This window comes from Pholis gunnellus (assembly GCF_910591455.1).
Source record: "Pholis gunnellus genome assembly, chromosome: 20".
NCBI lineage: Eukaryota > Metazoa > Chordata > Actinopteri > Perciformes > Pholidae > Pholis > Pholis gunnellus.
The window spans coordinates 9,998,160-10,017,364 of NC_136547.1; the positions used below are offsets into that span (position 1 = coordinate 9,998,160).

The window sequence follows — 19,205 nt, forward strand, 5'->3', positions numbered from 1 at the left end:
AAAGAGGTTATTAAAAGGAGGAAAAACATCAATACCACTCTCATTTCTCTTTGTTAAATATGAAGCTGTAGCCAGCAGCTGGTTAGCATAGCTTAGCATAAAGACTGAAAGCAGAGGGAATCAGCTAGCCTGGCTCTGTCTGGAGGGAAACAAAATGTACCAGTATTTGTGAAACTCATTAATTACCTATCTTGTTTGTTAAACCTGTACCAAAACCCTTACACTGGTTGGACTGATAGCTAGCTGTTTCACCCTGTCTCCAGTCTTTATGCTAAGCTAAGTGGCTACTGGCTGTGGCTTCATATCTATCGTCTATTTATTGAATTCATCAACAAGATCTGTGGATCGCATCTTTCGTTGTAACTTGGGTGAACAGACCCTTTAAGTTTCCACCCTGTCCCCTCTCTTTATGCTTTAGCCCCTCTGTCTCCAGCCCACAACCTTCACTCAGCTTATTTTACCAACACCCCCAAAGCTCACTCCTCCGGGGAGGGTCTTCAGTCTTCAGTCCCGCCGTCTTTCGGAGAACTGAACTCTGAATGTTCCTGATATAATTGAGCTAAACGCTCCAATATGCGACTGTGTGTGACTCCTCCTTATTTTGGTTTTGTTAAAGTGAACATGTTCAGGGGTTATCTGTGTGCCTTGAGTGCATTAACAACTTACTCTGCATTGCTCTCTGAGCTCAGTCGGTCCTACTTGTTCCATGGTGCATGTTTTTCATGCGGGCCTAATTGATCCCAGATGAGCGGCGAGTGAACTCAGCGCAACTTCAACAGAATCCACTGAAATTGGGTTTTTACTGGCACCGAAGCATCGCTCTGTCAAGGGAACCACAGCTCACACTAAACGCACTCCCAGCTCCAGATGGTTATGTAGTGAGACCCAGAGTGCTCTATGCACTTAACATGTGTGCTTCCCTCTGTCCTCCACCACTGACCCACAAAAACGTCCTGGTTGTGACCCTTTTGTTTTGGTGCAGTTTAACCGTGGAGGTTTGGCGAGGATTGGGTGACCTCTGTCTTCTCTCCCACAGCCAGCTGTGTTGATTGACAAGACCAAAAGCATTATGAGGTCATTCTCTGGACTCTGGGGGATTTGAGTCCCATTCATTTTCTTCAGAGGCAGTAAGAACGGACACTGGAGGAGGACATCCCCTGCGCATTTTACCTAACTTCCTGCGTAAAGTTATTTTTATTCTCAAACACCAACTGGTTTTAAATGTAGTTTTTCTTGCTACAGCCTTTCTTGGTGGGGTAATACAATTAGCTTATGGTGGCTAATGTTAGCACACTCGTGTAACTGACATTAGAGTCACTTTCTTACTTTGTGACTCTAACTGCGCTACTGCTACGCTATGCTTTAGCACGTCACAGTTAAACACTTGGATGGTTTTATCACCAAAAGTAAAACCAGATGTAAACACACCGTACCTCACTGGGAGACATATTTGTTGTTTCCTGCTTGTGGTCCCATTACACTGACGGTCTGTCAGGTCGCCTAGTGGAGTCCTGACATCACCTCCAGGCTAGCTACTGCTCTGCTAGCATCTGTGATTCAGGGCATTCTCCCACTAAACATTTCCTTCTCAACAAATGAAATGAGTCCCTAGTGTTTACTATCCAGACTCTAAGATAAATGTATAGTAAGATCTGCTTTGAACACAGGTAATAATTGAAAGCTACCTAGATGAACAAAGTTATTTATTTATCTTTTAGCACATCACTGATATTTTCTTATGAAAACACAAGATGAAAGCCGTAGGTTTATGTGTAGATGCATTTCCGTTTCTTTTGTAAATCTGACCTAGAATGTTAATCCTCTGTCCTACCAGTTGTGCAAGAAATTATGAAATATTCAAAGTATGGAGTTTACAATTCAGTCGCTTCATATCTATTTTCACTATTTCTGACTTTATATACATAAGGAAGCAAAGTAAGGTTTTAAAACCACACACACAAGAGCTGGAAAGAGTTCAAACTGCATACAAAAAAAGCTGTTTTTTACAACATAAAGAAATAATGCTTTCCTCTGTAGACCCGTTTTATGGTTAGATTTGCCACAGTGTGATGCAATGAGGCTCCCTGGGGGCCAGTACACGAACAGAACATGTGGAAAAGGCCCACAAATGACTGTATGTGGGAGTCTGCTTGTTTTAGTTTCTGTTTCTAGGCCAGTGCACATGTGAGTGTATGGTTCAGTCTGTGGACGTGAAGTCAAAGTGTCAAAGTGTACGTTCTGTGTCTGGAAATGTGTCCCATGTAGTTTGATGTGTGGAACATTTCCTGTATAAAATAATTTGGTAATCTGAGGATATTATTTTTGTTTTATTTATTTGTTACTTGAGAAATCTTAAAGTGCGTTTAGGTTGTAGAAGAAGGAAAAGAAAGGGAACAATAAAACAGCTTTGACGATTTTGGTTGAACATTCATTTTCCTATTTGCAGATTCTCAATGTCTATTACTCAAGAGTCCATTTTATCACAACAGTAAAATATATTTTCTACTTACAGTCTGGAGACCAAATCATTATTTTATTTTGAAGTCTTAAATCTAAAGGAAACTTTGTTATTTCGAAAATGATGCTAATTTGCTTTCTTGCAGAGATTTATTTGTGATTAATACGTTAAAAAGTCTCATATCTTTATGGTAAATATAAAGCCAGGGACAGCCAGAAAACAGTTAGCTTAGCTGAGCGTAAATACTGAAAACAGAAGTAAACAGCGAGCCTATCAGCATTGTAAAACCATAATATGTCGTTTTTTCACTTTGGAAGAAAACAAATGTGATAAAACTTGACTGAGCTTTAGAGGTGCTGGTTGGCCAACTTTGCCGGCAAGTTGTTTCCCCCTGTTCCCAGTCTCTATGCTAAGCTAAGCTAACCAGAGGCTGGTGGTAGCTTCATACTCAACAGGCAAACATGAGAGTCGTATCAATCTTCTCATCTAACTCTCAGCAAGAAAGCAAATATATGTCCAAGTTTTGCTTTAAGTTTAATATACATGGGATATGAACTAGTAGCTGTTATATCACATATTTAAGGCCATTATTAGTGCTAATCGGACCATGAATAAAAGGCTTTACCTGTGTCCCTATTTGGAGGGATGGATGGATTTGAAGCAGCCCATCTTGTCTCTGCTAATGAAAGCCTTGAGACTTGTTGTCTTAACTGTTGGGGAGCAAACATTTGGGATGCAGCTTCCCAGCAGAGGAGTCCATTCAGTTCCCAGTTGGAGGATGTGTCCCCCTGGCGAGGCTGGTGGTAGAAGTGGGCTGACTCCCTGGAATCCCAGACACATTCCAGAGGAAATGAACACTGGTGTCGCCTGTGGGGGCGTGAAGAGCCTCCCTGCCACAGCGTCTGTCTCCTCTGGGCTGTCTTTGATCCGCCTGTTTACTGAAGTACCCCCCCTAGGTCACTTCCTGTCCCCTAGGGCCCTCGCCAATGTCTCCCCATGCACCTCCGTCTTCGGTGTCTATCATTGACCACCCACTCCATCTCTGCTGAATCAATGTTTCTTCCTGCCTCCTTCTGTCTCTTTCGCACTGCCTACCTTTTTCTGTCTCTCACTCAAAATTGAGTTGCGCTCCAAATCCAAAATTCCGTCTCTACGTCTCCCTGCCACACTCTAAATCTAGCCTAACCCAAGAGATTACATTAATCGAGTCCAGCATTATTACATGCCCACAAGACATGTAGACACATCTCTTATAGTCAGTGGTTTCCTCTCTGATCCCTTTTATATATGATGTCTGTGGTTGCAGGCAATTCTGGTCTCTTAATAAAGCACGGAGCCTGTGATGAGGCTACACTAACCTTTGTCCTACCTGTCCTGTTTTTCTTCCAGTGGTGCAAAGAGTTGACAGCGTGTCTGAAGGTATTGCAAACTATGGAGGAAAGATAATTGCTGTTGAGACTGATTTGAAAAAGCTCGGTAAGTGGCCAAGTGTCTGGGCTTAAATTGTAGTAAAAGCTACAGTGAGAGGCTGAACATTTTTAGTAATTTATTGTACAAATCTCCGCCGTCAGATGATCAAGCAGGCGAGAAGTCGGAGAATACCACCACAGAGATGGAGACTTTCAAGAACAACATCTGGACTCTCCAGAGGCAGCTGTCTGCGGTGGAGGAACGCATCCACAGCGATCAAGTTAAGCTGACTCAGCTGCAGAACGTTGGCTTAGACATTCAGAACAGCCAGGGCTCCGTTCAGGGACGGCTGGAAAGCAACACAGCCAACTTGCACTCTGTAAATGGCACCCTGCAGTCTTACGGCAGCATGATTGGGGGTCTGCAGGAGGACACAGCCTGGCTGCAGAAAGAAATCCAGCAGCAGGTGAAACTGCAGGACCAGGCGCTGCTCAGCATCAGCAGCCTCAACTTCACCCAGGCCCAGCAGAGAGGCCTCATCGCCGTTCTGCAGCGCTCGGTGGATGACACCAGTCAGGCCATCCAGAAAATGCGCAATGACTTTCAGAGCCTCGAGCAGATGGCCCGACAGACGCGGTCCGACACTGAATGGCTTCGTAGTAAGGTAGAAAACCTGCAAGTCGTGGCCAGTAATGCCTCAACTCTTGCAAAAGCCAACAACGACAGCCTGGAGGAGGTGGGATCACAGCTCGCTCTCGTGGCCAACCAGCTCCAGAACACCAGCAGCCTGACTGATGCCCACGACCAGCGCCTGAGGGAGATCTTGGACGAGCAGAGGGACTTCGACCACCTCATGTCTGACAAGTTTGACGAGCTTGAGGTGCGGCTGGATGAGTCTGAGCAGAGCATGGACCGGGTGATCGGCAACATCAGCTTCACCACGCAGCTCCTGGGGGCCATCAACCTCAACCTGAACGACTTGCGCACTTGTTCCGAGACCGTCGGCCGTCACTCTGACTTCTTGGTGAACCTCAACATCAGCGTGACCGACATGAGGACAGATGCAGCAGGTCTGAGGTCCCAGCAGGAAGACCTGGCAGCACGTGTGGACAAGGAGGTCACCAGCCTCTCTATTGTCATGGAGGAGATGAAGCTGGTGGACACCAAGCACTCGCAGCTAATAACCAACTTCACTATTTTACAGGGTGAGGGATGTATGGCTGCAGAGTGTTGTACTAAGGAAATGATTGTTTTAAAGAAAAATACATTTTGTGTAAATCAGCTTGTTCTTAGACTTAAATGAGAAGATCAATACCACTCTCATGTCTGCACAATATACATTCAGCAGAGTGTTAGCTTAGTTTAGCACAAAGACTAGAAACGGGTGGAAACAGCTAGCATGGCTCTGTCTAAAGTCTTATATTTTGTTTGGTGATCTGCACAAGAAGTGTCAAAGAGAAAAGTAGTTGTTTCCTTCGTTCATGTGCCAGACATTTAAGATAAGCTAACTAGCTACTAGCTGTAGCTGTGCTATCAATCTTTTCAGAAAGAAAGCAAAGACGCATTTTTTTGTCATCAATGTGTGACTTGTGAAGAAAAAGAAAATACTTAAAACGTTTATTCCACTTGCTTACAGTAAATCTTATTTTTCAGGTCCCCCTGGTCCAAGAGGGCCAAGAGGGGACAAAGGACCTCAGGGACCATCTGGTCAGCCTGGTCAGAAGGGAGAGAAAGGGGAAAAGGGTGGTCCAGGGATACGAGGACCCAGAGGAGAGCAGGGTTTCCCAGGACCACAAGGTCTGCCAGGGATAAAAGGACTGCCTGGCGTACCTGGCAGCCCCGGATCCAAGGGCTCCCGAGGATCAGGAGGAAGGGCCGGACCTTCTGGGGCAAAAGGAGAGCCAGGTACTGCCGGTCTGCCTGGAAGAGATGGACAGTCTGGTCCTCAGGGGGCACAGGGCCCACCGGGTATCAGAGGCGCAATGGGGCCAGCTGGTGAGCAGGGGCCAAGGGGACTGCCGGGACCAGTGGGGCCCCCGGGGCCAGCAGGATCACCGGGACAACCAGGGATCCCCATCCAGGTTCCAGGACTTCCTCTTGGCCCTGTGTCTCTGCAGGATGAGGCAGAACCTCCGACTCTTTGGGCCCCAGGTACGACTTTAAGTCCAATCACTAGTTTTAACGTTTCTGTTGCAGTTTCATATTTTAACACATCAACTCATGAGATCCTGAAGGGAACTGAACCAGCTATCAATCAGGGTTCCCACGCATCCTGGACCAGGAAAACCTGGAAAAAAGTTGACCAATTAAAATGTCTTGGAAAATCTTGTGTTGTCCTGGAAAATTGTTTCAGCATTCTCCTATTTTCCAATGATCTTCTAGTAAATATATCAGAGCTCCCCAAAACATAAAACATTGCCATCTGAAAGTTATGTTCAGGATTATATTAACATTCAAAAGGTAGTTTATGGACAAGAGTATTTTGGTTATGTTGTTGAAACGCTGCGAACACCCCCACACCTCACCTCGCTTAAGTGGACAAAACTCTGAATATTGAATCTAAGTTGTTTTATCCTCCAAATGAAAATATTAGTCACTGCTGGTTGGAACGGTGGTTTTGAATTATTATGTAATTCTATGATCAATTTGTCATAATTTCTAAGCACATGAGAGATTGTTATGTATACCAATTTGATAATCTAGCACCATTGATAATAATATGGTAGATTTGACTCTTTTACAGGATGCCCTGTGGAGTGGGTCAACTACAGAGACAAGTGCTACTTTTTCTCCAAAGACCTGCACAGTTTTGATGACGCAAAGGCAACCTGTGAATCAACGTCTGCCTCACTGTTGATCATCAACGATATGGAGGAACTGGTGACTAATTATGAGTGTTATCTTTAGCACTAAAATCATTGTGTAGTGGAAGGGACGGTCGTCATTGCCATGTGGGGTAACTTCTCAGTTGTGACTTTTTCTGTCCTCATGTGATCTCAGAAATGGCTGAAGAAGCACACCTTTGGAAAGGGCTACTTCTGGATGGGTCTGACCGACAGGGAGGAGGAGAACGTCTGGCGTTGGTTGGACGGCACCGAACCCGCTTTCACGTCAGTATTATGTTCATAGGGAACGCCTTACCTTGAATGAAAGTATACATGCTGTTCCTGCTGTATATTCGGTGTCAGACCTGTTCAAAATACTGCTTTCCAGTAATAATAACAAGCAGTAGGTTTTCACTTACATGAAACAATCTCAACTTGCTTTGAAATCCTCTATTCCTGCGGCCCATTCAAACAAAACAAATACTTTAACATCCAATAAACCTTTACTTATTTAGGGTGGTCCAATCAGAGTTCAGTCTCTTGCAACAGAAGTAAAAAAAAACGCTATACAAACATTAATGCTTACAAAATTGAAAATAAAGGGTAAAGATACAGTAAGGATCTTCTGATCAATGATCTAATTCATCAAACCAGCATTGAATAAAATCAGAACACGGTTTATGGAAATAAAAGCCTCTTTATCATCAAAGATTTCACTTGTGGTCTAAATGAAATTTAAATCAGATGAGCCAACTTCAACTCCCGCTGCAGTGTATTCTCTTTCTGCCAGACTCTTAGAGAAGAACCTGTAAATGTAATGTGTGGTCGCCCCCTGTTGTTTGCCTGCAGGAAGTGGAAGCCCGGGCAGCCTGACGACTGGGGCCACGGGCACGAAATGGGAGAAGACTGTGCGGGACTCATCCATGAAGGCTTGTGGAACGATTTCTTCTGTGAAGATCTCATAAGCTACATCTGTGAGAAGGAAATGGAGACACGTACGTCTGTTGTCGTCCTTTGTTTCATCCCCAAATGTAATGAGTGCTGATTTCCCCACAGGCGTCCTAATGTCATTCTGTCTGTTTCTCTGCAGCGAGATTGCCTGGATCGTAGCGATGTCTTCAGAGGGAGCTTGCAGTGAGCAGCTAGACTTTCCCCCATGTGGCACTGGTCCACCGGCACGGCACATGGAGAGTCCGTACGGAAAGAGCAAAAGGGACAATTTTGAAATGAGCCCGGGGCTGCAGCAGCGAACGTCTGTCGGATGCTGAGGAGATGCCTTTCTCCTCCGAAGTGAAACCAGTCCAACATCACCAGCAAGTGCAATACAGCAGGGCAATCACAGAGGGAGGGCTTTTATTTTTCAAAATACCAAATCAGCAACTGATATATATATATATATATATATATATATATATAAATATTTGAATGGTTATTTGAAATACATTTTATAAAACTGTATTCCACATGCAACTGAATATCTGAATGTATATTTTCATTATGCAAGTTTTGTAGGAAATTATAAATTCTATGAAGCCGAGTGGACTTACCGTAGTGCTTTTCATAACATGTAATTGTCTTAAAATGAAAAAGGTGCAAAATGATGCGCAAAAAACATGAAATGTGGCTGATATGCTATCTTTGAGGAACCTGTTATCTAACCTCATGAATGTCTATATAGCATTTCCATTTATATGAGTAGAAGCAAATATTTACACATAAATGCGGAAAAATGTCACAATCAGCTTGAGTTGTAGTTCAAGACTGCACGTTTACAGTTTAATACTCTACGTATCGATGCAGTATTTTGTGATTATGAGATTTATTTTTCACTTTTACAGACGTACACGTGTCTATGAATATACATCTGTGCATCCTACCTACAAATATAAAATGTGCCATTTTCTGCACTCAGGTACTGTTTCCTGTTAAGAAAAACACTTGAGCTTAAACAACACTACAAAGATGAAGGAAACACTCAAATAAATATGTAAAAACCCAGAAGATGTTTGCATTTGTCTTATTTCTACATTTTGATGCAGATCCAGATAAACAAACCTGGTATCAGATGAGTGTGAAGGTCATCACAAAACTCTCCACGGTATTGTAGAATTTAGTTTATTGATTTTGCACAGAAAGGTATTTTCACATTTCTATTGTATTTTTCTTGAAAATAATTTTTACCAGAGATTTTTGTGACATTTACTTTTATTGTTTCTTTTCCTCTCTAACCCAGATTATAGCAAAATATTGATTTTATTCAATAACCATGGGCTATGCAACATTTCCTCTCAATCATTTCACATCCTGTTTTCGGCTTTAGGTCAACTCCAAACACAGTCTCTCCTTCAGCTGCACAGAAGATTGAAACGATCTTACAATAGCACCTTTAGTAGGAGGGAACCTAACTACCTTTCTATCAACACGCACATAAGATTCTTTATGTCAAAAAACAAACAAAACAGCGACTGAAGACTGCGAGTGCTCACAAAAAAAAATCTGAATTGAAGTCTCACCTACGGCCGCCTCTCGATAAGCTGCTACTTTTTGAAGACTCAAATTTGTTTAAGATGCACTCTTGTAAATGAATTTGACAAAGTAAACATCAAAGCAACATAGAAGAATGCAGGAGCCAAGCAGACAAAGTGTTAAGTTTGAGCTGTGCTTGCTCTAAGTGACACAGTTATGTGAATAAATTATCTTTAAGAAATATGCTTACTATTAGCCGCTCATTTCACATTGCATCATTTACAAACGTACACAAAAGAAGCAGCATATTGTCTAAATGTAGATTTATTGTTGAGGTATGATAGAACTATGAATATCTTTTTGAACCTTGTTCTGTATAAAATATCTTTTGGTGGAATACACTTTTTAAAAAAAATGAATACAACTGCCAATTGGGTCGGTTGGGGGGGATGAAGTTTGGACAACTCAGGAGACGCAACTTTTCAATCTTCCTCCCGTGTTTCATTTCATATTTCCCTGGAAGCCTCTGGTTTTCCTTCCACTCCTTCAGACAGGTGTTGTGACTCTGCTGGGGCTCATGTTTTTCAGTGCAACAAGGTGTGAAGTTAAGCGAATAAAGGACTCAACATCAGGCTTCTGTCTCAAGCTCCGGCGACACTGGGACTGTAAACATGTTTCCAATATTACCATTCAGATAGGAATTGATCCTGTGAAGACTTAGGATCAGCTATTATTATCAGTACTGGTGAGCTCCTTTCTTCCTGATTGTCACTCTCGTCAGACAGGTCGTCATCTGTGCGGTCCCGTGCGATGAAGAATGTAACGGCCGATGGTGCTAAAGATGAGGATGGAGATGAAGTGGGTGGAGGGGACGGTGACGGTGGAGGCAGGTTGTGGCTCAAACGGAGGCATGAGGTGGTGGCTTGTCTAGTCGTCCTTCTCCACTATGACCTCCCCGTGAAGCACCCTTCTCCTCTGCCGCAGCATGTGTAAGAAGAGCTGAGGAAACACTGGCGGGAAATAAACCGGATCAGTCAGTACTTTTCTTATTACTGTTCTGTAATAAGGCTAGTCTGATTCTTCATCTCCAATTGGCCTGTTATCACTTTGATAATCCAAAACAGTCAATGATTCATCCTAAAATATTAAAAGGCTCAGTTAGAATAAATAATTATGAACTTCACATTTTGAAGTTAACTTAATTATGGAGGCAGACCTTGTAGAATAACAGCAAAAAAACAAACACTCCTGACTAGATTCTCAATGAAAAGCTGCTTCTTAAAAGTAGTATTTTCGGCAGTAATGTTGTGCTGTATTAGATGGAACGCTCCATGTTAGGATTTCCACCCCTTATAACAATTTTACTTGGCACAAAGATGCTATACGTAGCATTTTGACATCAGTTAATTATTCCCAAATACATTTTCAGATGTTGAATTATCTGCTGCTTTATATCACAAAAAAACAAAGGTGGCTGCAGGTCTCAAACGTTTAAAGGAATAGTTTGATGTTTTGGGAAATACGCTTATTTTGTTTCCTTGCCAAGAGTGGATTAAGAAGATTTATACCGCGCTCATATCTGTAGGTTGAATGTACAACAAAAGCCAGAAGATGGTTAGCCTCGCAGTGACTTCCTGGAGTCTTGTTGTCACCTTGAAGTTGCAACCAAATGAAACTCCAGAAAGTCACTCCAATGCGCCGTTTTTGCACTTCAGTTATTACAGATGTTACCGGATTAAACTAAGAAGATACAATGTGTCAACTAGTGAGGTTTAGAGGCGCTGGTAGGCAGATTCTGTTACAATCGGACAGAGATAGGCTAGCTGTTTCCCCCTGTTTCCAGTCTTTATGCTAAGCTAGTCTTCTCCAGCGACATGTTCAAAGAACAGCTATGAGAGTGATATTGATCTTCTCACCTAACTCTCGGCAAAAGAACACCAACACAGGTCGCAAAGTCTTTCAGTGCAACAGAACACAGTTGGAGTTTAGAGGCCTTATGGGATACCCTTTGAAATGCCGTCACAATACTACAAGAGACAAGAGAAGCTATCTCTGAAGTCTCATGGAGCGGAAGATGCACAGGTGAGTCCTCATCTGTCTGGGGGTCATCCTCCTTTACATGTTTTACCATAACGTGCAGTGTGGGAGTAGGAATGCTCCTTACGTGGGATGTAGGACAACATGACGACGATGAGGCAGTAGTAGTAGTCGAACGACACGTTATACTTGTTGGGGAGCCTCATGGAGTACATCCCAGATCTGCGTACGAACGGCAGGGCAGCGTAAATGGTCAGCAGTTCTCCGGCGACTCCCAGGGGGTACAAGACGATGAAGAGGTTGTATCTGGGAGGGAAAGGATGTACGAGGTCAAACACACCTGCAGCAAACACTCATGCAGTTTAAGTCTGTGGATGTTAAAACACTCACATGCTTAGATGTCTACACACACAATCTACACTAAAACTAACAAATGCAACCTGTAAAGGATGAGTTCAACGTTCAATTTCACAGTCACTCGCACACATTAAGCATAAGCAACCATTCAAAGGGTATACAACGGCACACGGCTCTGGTGTAAGCAAATGTAACATAAAAAATAGGATCTTTTTGTAACAAGCAAGACATGTAATCCAAAAATATACTGAGTCATAGGAGATTTCATAAGGGTTGCAAAATACTTTTGCAGTATTTCGTCCACATTTATATCTGCAGTACACTTTCGAGCCACTTGAGGGAGCCAGAATGTTTGTATTGTTCTGAAAATTATAGCCTACTTATAACATTGAATCGAATATAACAGGCTAGCGTACGTTACGTTTGTTTTACCGATGAGAGGAAATGAAAAGAATGAGACAGCCATTGTTGTTTTCAACAACGCATGCATAAAACGAAGTTGTGGTTTTTGTATATCTTTTCAAAATGGCCGGTTTAACCTATTCAAGATAATATAAGGATTTATAAAAAAGTGGGTCCCCAGAAAAAAAGTTTGAGCTACAATGTGCTGTAGCCTTGTGTCATTTAAAGTCTTAAATCTGCTTTAGACAGATAATCAAACACAATGAACTCAGTCCCCTTCATATCTTGTCAAAATGTGCTGTTTTCCTGGAGTTGCTGCATTGCACTGGTGTGTTGTCGGAAAGAAAACCTGAAGTTCGAGACTTTAAAGTTTGCAGCAAAAAATTAAGCTGACATGTCAAGAAGCTACAAAAATCCCGTTGACTTGGGTTTGAATTTCCAACAACAATTGAAAACATATTCAATGCTGATCAGTCATGGATGTTGAAGATTATCCCCACCAGAAAAAAACTAGACAAAGGAAAGTCATTCCATCAGTGGGGAGCTGAGAGAGAGAAGAAGTTAAGTAGAATGTAGAATATCAAAAAAGGGGACCAACTCCCTCGTGCCTTTAAAGTAATTATCCCGTTATATTTGTCATTTTGCTCACTTCTGGATTTTGGTAGTTTACAGACTTTCACTTGAGGATCTTCTGATTGCCTCACCTCTTGTGTAAGTTTTTGTTTGGACGTTTTCTTTATTAAAATCACATTTTAATTATCCCCCTGCTTCCCGTGTGTGTCTGCGTTTGGACCCTACTCTGTTGTCCTGCCTGCTGCCTTGTGCAGATGTGACAAGAGGGCAAAGCTTCAGGATCTGGTTGTGGCTGCAATTTGTGCCTTTTGACAACTGTCAGGGTACTAAATGGTTGATTACGAGGGATATGCTTTTGATTCCTCGGTATACAGACCACATGATCGGATGAAAACCAGTGTTTCATTGCAATAATTACAAACATCAATAGGTAGGAATTATTCTGCAGAAGTTGGCTTTACTTCTATAACCTATTAAACAAATCTGGGAATGCCACGTCAAAGAATTATCCACATTCATCATAAAATCATCTCCTTCAGAATACAGCTGCCCTTAATTAGCAGACTGTCATCTTCTTGGCTTTCTGCTACAACTGCCTGTCACTTCACATAAGTGTGACACAGCCCTCTGTAGTACGATGTATGCCATGACTCAGGGCTTTGAGTTTAGTGGAGACCACAGCAAAGGCTCGGGGGAGCGTCTCGGCGGATGTGAGAGAAATGTTGGGCGAACATTCCATGACCAAAACAGATGGTCTTAAAAACATGAGCAGCTGAACATGAGCCTCTCTCCGGGGGCCTGGCGTCTCCTCCATGCTTTAAAGAAAAGCTGTGAAGGGCGGGGGAGGGGAGGGGAGGGTGAGAGTGGCACCCAACACACCAGAATCAAAACCCAAAACAAAAGAGTAACAAAAACTGACAATCATATGAGGCACTGAAGTAGCAGGAAAAAAAACCAAATCTCATTCTTCTGGCGAACCTTCTGTCTGCAGAGACGTCTCACCTCGTACTGATGTGATACCCAAACGTCACTATTTTCTGAAGTGGCTGTGAGATGCCGAGCCTGCGTGTTGGACAGCTATCAATGTGTACAGCTGACGTTCCTGCCAACGACTCCGATTTCAGCCGAGCTACTGTAGCAGAGAGGCTGCTGCCACGTCACCAGAGCTCTTCATACAGTAGTAGGCCGGCGTTGTGTCACTCCAGAGATGAGAAATGTGGCGATCGTCATCACATTTCACTGATAATCATGACAGCGGTTTAAATTAAACATTTTCAGACAGTGTTGATAATTAAAGCTTTGGATTTGGAATAACGGTTTTTGGATTGCTATCCTTGTGAGAGTTATTTTTACAGCAGGTTACAGTAAATGCTTTTTTGAAATATATATATTTTTGAAATAATTTATAAAACATAAGCCCTAAAATGATTAAAAGTCTTCTGTAACGTTTGTTTTGGATCACCAGTGCTGTCAGAACGCAATGTTAGCAGTTAGTTCACCCTTCATTGACAAGACAATGGCTAACGAGGTGCTAATCAATAAACACACACATGCTTCACCTCTCTGTGTGAGCCAGGCGATACTTAATACACACACACACACACACGGCTAAACTACTTCCTGATGTAAAGCTGGTTTAAAGGGAGCATGCCAGAGGGGGAAAATAGCCAGATCAGTGACCGGCATGCTTAGACAACAATGTCTGACACTGTAATGACAGTTCAAGCTCATTCCGGCCATCTCAACCTGGCCCATTTGATGAAGTACGGCAGGTGGTGGAGCAGGTTGAATGTGTAGTAGGAATATCTGGTAATCTCTGTCATCGTCCACACAACCAGGAATAGGATTACGCTTTCTTCATTCTGGATCTTCATTTAAAAACATACGGGCAAGTATGCAGAGGAAAGAGGAAGTAACTTGAGTCAAAAGCTGACAGGTGCAAATGTAGAGAAGCAATTATGTTAAATACAGAAGAAATTAAACTATAATAAAGGACGGGGGTTCTTGCTGTTTTTTATGCAACATATGCATAAAATAGAGACAGAAAAGAAGATTAATTGGATTCGGTTTGTCCCAATAAACCCTAAAAGAATCTATCTTTGATTACAGAATGTTATAAATGTGTACACTGTATGTGTGGGTGTACAATTATATTATATAATAATTCTTGAGCACGTCCGTCACACAGACAGTAAAGAAAACAACAGTAAAATGATGCTACTCTTCATTGGTTTGTATGACTAAATAAAACCCCTTTGGAAGCAGCAGAGTGTAGGTTCGTCACCTGTCTGATGCTGTTGGTGATGAACCAAACCATGAAGATCCGTGAACACACTTGCACCCCGGTAACAATGACAGAAGTCCTCACTATCCCTGCAGCGCAGCAGGAGAGAGGAGGAAACATAAGTTTACAGCTGCAAAGATGTCGGCACGCAAATGTCAATTTGTTTACATAAAAACACAAGTTGTAAACAAAAATCATCACATACCCAAGGCACAATGTCCCACCTGCAAGACAAGACACATACATATCAGTTATTTCTCTGAACTACTGTGTGACAGTGTTTCATCAGGTCACGCTACGACTGTGCAGCCGTGCAAGTGACAGCAAACGCTATTCCACTTGTGTTCTCACCTCGATTAATGCAAAGGTCTGGAAAAACTTGAGTGTTCTTGCTATACTTCTGTACAGACCCTTGCGCGTGCCTTTCTGGATGTAGAAGCGCATCATTGCGATCGCCAAAACCAGCCACCTGCAGAAACAAAAAGCAACAAAAAAACATTAGGGAACATAATGGCACCACTTAGTGTGACACGAATGGTGTAAGAGTTTGACCATAGTTTCCTGAATCGCAGTATTGATAAGAGAGAATATGAAAGAACATGACAAGTGCTCATTTATTTGAAACTAAAACCTGAAGCTACTGCATCTTCTCACAGCTCCGTTACAAGCACTTTTCTCTCCATTTTCTGCCTCAGTCCTAATCAAAACAATCCAAATCAGACTCCCACACATGAGTATATTACAGCTTCAGTTAGGACAGTTAAGACCAGGAGAAACCAGGTATTCTGTGCCGCTTTCAGGACATTTTAATCCGGCTGCTGCTGTGCTTCCTCATGGTGTGAGTGCAAGTTATGCACAGTTACAGCGGCAGCTGAAAAGATTTCATAACACGGAAAATGTGCACAATTACAGTAGTTTCAAATTAAAACATTTGACTGAATTTAAATGATCTACACTTCCTCTAAAATAACATGTCAACAGTAGGCAACCCTTTCACACAAGCCAAAGCATATATTTATAAAGGCAGCTAAACTGTTGGAACTGCTCTTGAACTTGTGTGTTTATATGTATCCCATAATAAATACTGCCAAAATGTAATCCAGGTGTTCAAAACATTCGAAAAGCATTGAAACAAATGACTAATCAACTTATTATTTTAGCTCTAATTGGATACAGTAACAACAGTAAAATCCAGTTTTTACATTAATGCACGAGTAATAATAATCTAATAATATATAATAGTATAACTGGGTCACGTCCCTGCATTGAGTGCTTTAACTTTTAATACTTCAATATACTATCAGGCTGCACAACCAACACTGTTCCCAATAGACCACACATAACCGGCAAATGACTCATTCATTCATTCATTCATTCATGTGCAACATCAGTATCAATGTATGTATGTGCAATATAAATACTCATAATACAATACTTCATATTTCCTACCTCATATGTGCAATAATCTGTACCCACTCAATCCGATCGTTTTGTATTCATAGCTTTTGTTGTTTTTTGCGATTTACTTATTTATTGTACCTTTACTGCTTGACTATTTATTGTACTTGTTTGTACTTCTACTGATAATAAAGTATGGATAAAGTATCATCTTATCTCAGGTTAGTACATTTTCCTGATACTTTTAGATACTGTAAGTGACATTTTGAATGTAGGACTTTTACTTGTAACAGAGTATTTCTAGACTGTGGTAAGTAAGTACAGTACTTCTTAAAACTGGAGGCGTGTCATTGACCTGGTGAGTGCCAGTTGTTGTATTGACCTATTGATAAGTGACATATTGATTCACATCTGGACAGTTTATAACGCGCTCTGTCTGGTATTCACAAATGTTATGTTGTTATTATTTTTTTTTAAATCTGCCCATTGAGCATTTCAGTGTCCCAGACCTGAGCTCCAGTGTCAGCGCGCTCCGGCTATACTTATCACTGCAACTGTCGGACGCGCTGTGGGCCTCGACGCTGACACCCCCGTGCAGTCAGCCCTATTTGGACACGGCTGCAGCGCGAGCCTGTCACTTCAACCCAACACGATTCATTCATTTCCCAACACTCACACAAATAGCCCAACACGTATATTTCTATGTATTGTTCAAATATGAAATCGTTCACTCAAGTTCCCCCCAACTGTCACGAGCCGCTAAATTGAGCGAGCCGAACAGGCACTTTGGGCTCCCCGCAGAGACGCACAGTCCTATAAACAGCAACACGCGCGTACAGTTTTTTAGGGAGCGGCTAATGTATAGGGTTTTCTTATTAATAGGCGGAATATAACGCACGTACCCGGCGGTCATGGCGATGTTGTAGAAAGTCAGCCATGCCGTAGCGAGGGCGCTTTTCGTTCTCTTCTTGTTGTTGTTTTCTTTATCCTCAACCGTGCCGTCCTCCTCGCTGGACGCCATGGTGCCGGGGGCAGGGTGGGGGGGAGGGGGGGTAGGGGGGGAGTCAAGGGAGAGAGCTGACAGCTGGGGCTGGTAGGGAGGGAGGGAGGGAGGGAGGGGAGCACCAGGGTCATCCACCCCCCCTGTCTCTCTCGCGGGACTAGTGCTGCAAACAAGTGCGTGGCCTGCCGGTGGGCCAGGGACTGTTATTATAGTGTAGAAACAGGCTGCTCTCTGTTACAGGTAAAAGTGTAGTATTGGAAATGCTATTAAGCCTAAGTAGTATGCAAGTATAACTAGGAAAATGTAGCCTAATCAAAGCACTGAAAAGTAAAAGTACTCTATGCAGAAAAAGAACCCCTATGAGTGTTATACTATTATTTAGGTATATGATTACAAGTAATCATGCATTCATTTAAATGTATACCTCTGTAGTTGGTTGAGGTGAATTTTGTACAGGACTGCAACTTCAAACTCTTGCTTAAGTATACCAGTTTATTACATTTGTTAAAAGTGAGCAACAGTAACTTGTGATACATCCTGCGTTAATAAATAAATAAAATAATCGTGAGTCATGCAGTAGTTGAGCATTTATTATGTGTGTTCTTTAATCAGCAATGGTGGCTCATGAAGCCTCTCGATAGTTCCCAGAAGTTAGCAGCGTCATAGAGTTACAGCTCAATGGACCGTTGGTGATGGTCTTTTAAAAGGTAAAAAGTTTACAGAAAGATATTTTATATTTTCAGCACAACTGTTGAAAATGAACATGTTCTCCCGCTAAATTAGTAGATTTAGAGAAAGTTAACAGATGTTACTGGATGAAGTAACACATAAAGGTAAACTTGACAAGAACAGCCTATAAAATGTTACTTCCGTTCTCTTAAGTGTGTCTCCAGGAGGTACCAGGAGATGAGCCCATTACAAGAGGAGAGCTGGACAGGGCCGTAGAAGAGCAACAACCCAGCAGCAGGAGCGGTATCGGCTCCTTTTGTGTGAGGAAGAACAGTAAAAGCACTGTCAGAGCCCTACAACATGACCTCCAGAGGGCTACTCTGGTTCATGTTTGTGACCTTAACCCTCTAAAACCGACTCCATGAGGGTGACGAGAGGGCTGGACGACCTCTTGACCTGTGCTCACAGCCCAGCACCCTACAGCTCGACTGCATTTGCCAGAGAACATCAAAGTAGAGACGCCGTTATGCTGCCTGCAACATCATCCATCATGACCGCTTTAACGGTGGGTCAGTGATGGTCTGCGGAGGGTCGCACAAACCTCCACGTGCTACACGGTACCCTGACTGCCGTTTGGTACCGGGATGAAATCCTCAGTCCTATTGTCAGACCTTACGCTGGTGCAGTGGGCCCTGGGTTCCTGCTGGTGCAGGACAATGCCCGGCCTCATGTGTGTAGGCAATTCCTAGATGACAAAGGCCTTGATGCCATTGACTGGCCTTCGGGGGCGTTATGTATCGGTGCATCCGACACCGCCAAGTAGCCCCACAGACTGTCCAGGAGCTCACTGATGCTCTGTTCCAGGTCCAGTTAGAGTATTTGTACTCTGTACTGGTCCAACTTCTGCTTTTGCTGCTTGAGAGCTTTGAATTGTCGCTCATTAGAAATGTGTGTAAACTAATCAGATTACCTAATCCTGATCCATTTCCTTAATTAAAGGTTCAGGTGTCTGAGGTCTGCACAATGTCCAGCTGTTTCAGGACGCATTAAGTCTTATTCAAATCAATTTACCTGAATTTGCTGTAAATTGATTTGTTGAAGCAGTGTATTAAAAAAACACTGATATGTTTTTAGTATTTGTTACATGCGAGTCTTTGTAGTTATCACGTTTCGCCACTAGATGGCAATGTCTAAACATGAGAAGAGCCACAAGTGCCTTGGATGTTGCTTTTTCTCTGGGTGTTATCAAGTCCACCACTTGTGTTCGCTGGTTTTGGAAAATGCAGAATATAGGGTACAACTAATGCAAGGCTACATGTATTT

At 42.6% G+C, this 19,205-nt stretch overlaps 2 protein-coding genes across 2 annotated transcripts in view; one reads left to right on the forward strand and one right to left on the reverse strand.

Annotated features, from left to right (window-relative positions):
- LOC306712045 (collectin-12-like) overlaps positions 1-8,664 on the forward strand; it is a gene marked incomplete at its 5' end in the record, with an annotated part of 31,333 nt that extends 22,669 nt beyond the window's left edge. Inside the window, 7 exons of the mRNA XM_079181144.1 lie at positions 3,848-3,934; positions 4,030-5,073; positions 5,522-6,019; positions 6,612-6,748; positions 6,869-6,978; positions 7,543-7,688; positions 7,784-8,664. Coding sequence (XP_079037270.1) covers positions 3,848-3,934; positions 4,030-5,073; positions 5,522-6,019; positions 6,612-6,748; positions 6,869-6,978; positions 7,543-7,688; positions 7,784-7,803 — 2,042 coding nt within the window. The 3' untranslated portion in view covers positions 7,804-8,664. The remainder of the gene's footprint in view (positions 1-3,847; positions 3,935-4,029; positions 5,074-5,521; positions 6,020-6,611; positions 6,749-6,868; positions 6,979-7,542; positions 7,689-7,783) is intronic.
- An 801-nt stretch (positions 8,665-9,465) lies between these two features.
- hacd1 (3-hydroxyacyl-CoA dehydratase 1) lies at positions 9,466-17,246 on the reverse strand. The gene is made up of 7 exons (XM_079181078.1): positions 17,113-17,246; positions 15,164-15,281; positions 15,018-15,036; positions 14,813-14,901; positions 14,275-14,396; positions 11,324-11,502; positions 9,466-10,169 (listed from the first exon to the last, which is right to left on the reverse strand). Exons 1-7 carry the CDS (start codon positions 17,229-17,231, stop codon positions 10,087-10,089), a joined length of 729 nt encoding a protein of 242 aa, XP_079037204.1. The 5' UTR covers positions 17,232-17,246; the 3' UTR covers positions 9,466-10,086.
- Positions 17,247-19,205: the final 1,959 nt, after the last annotated feature.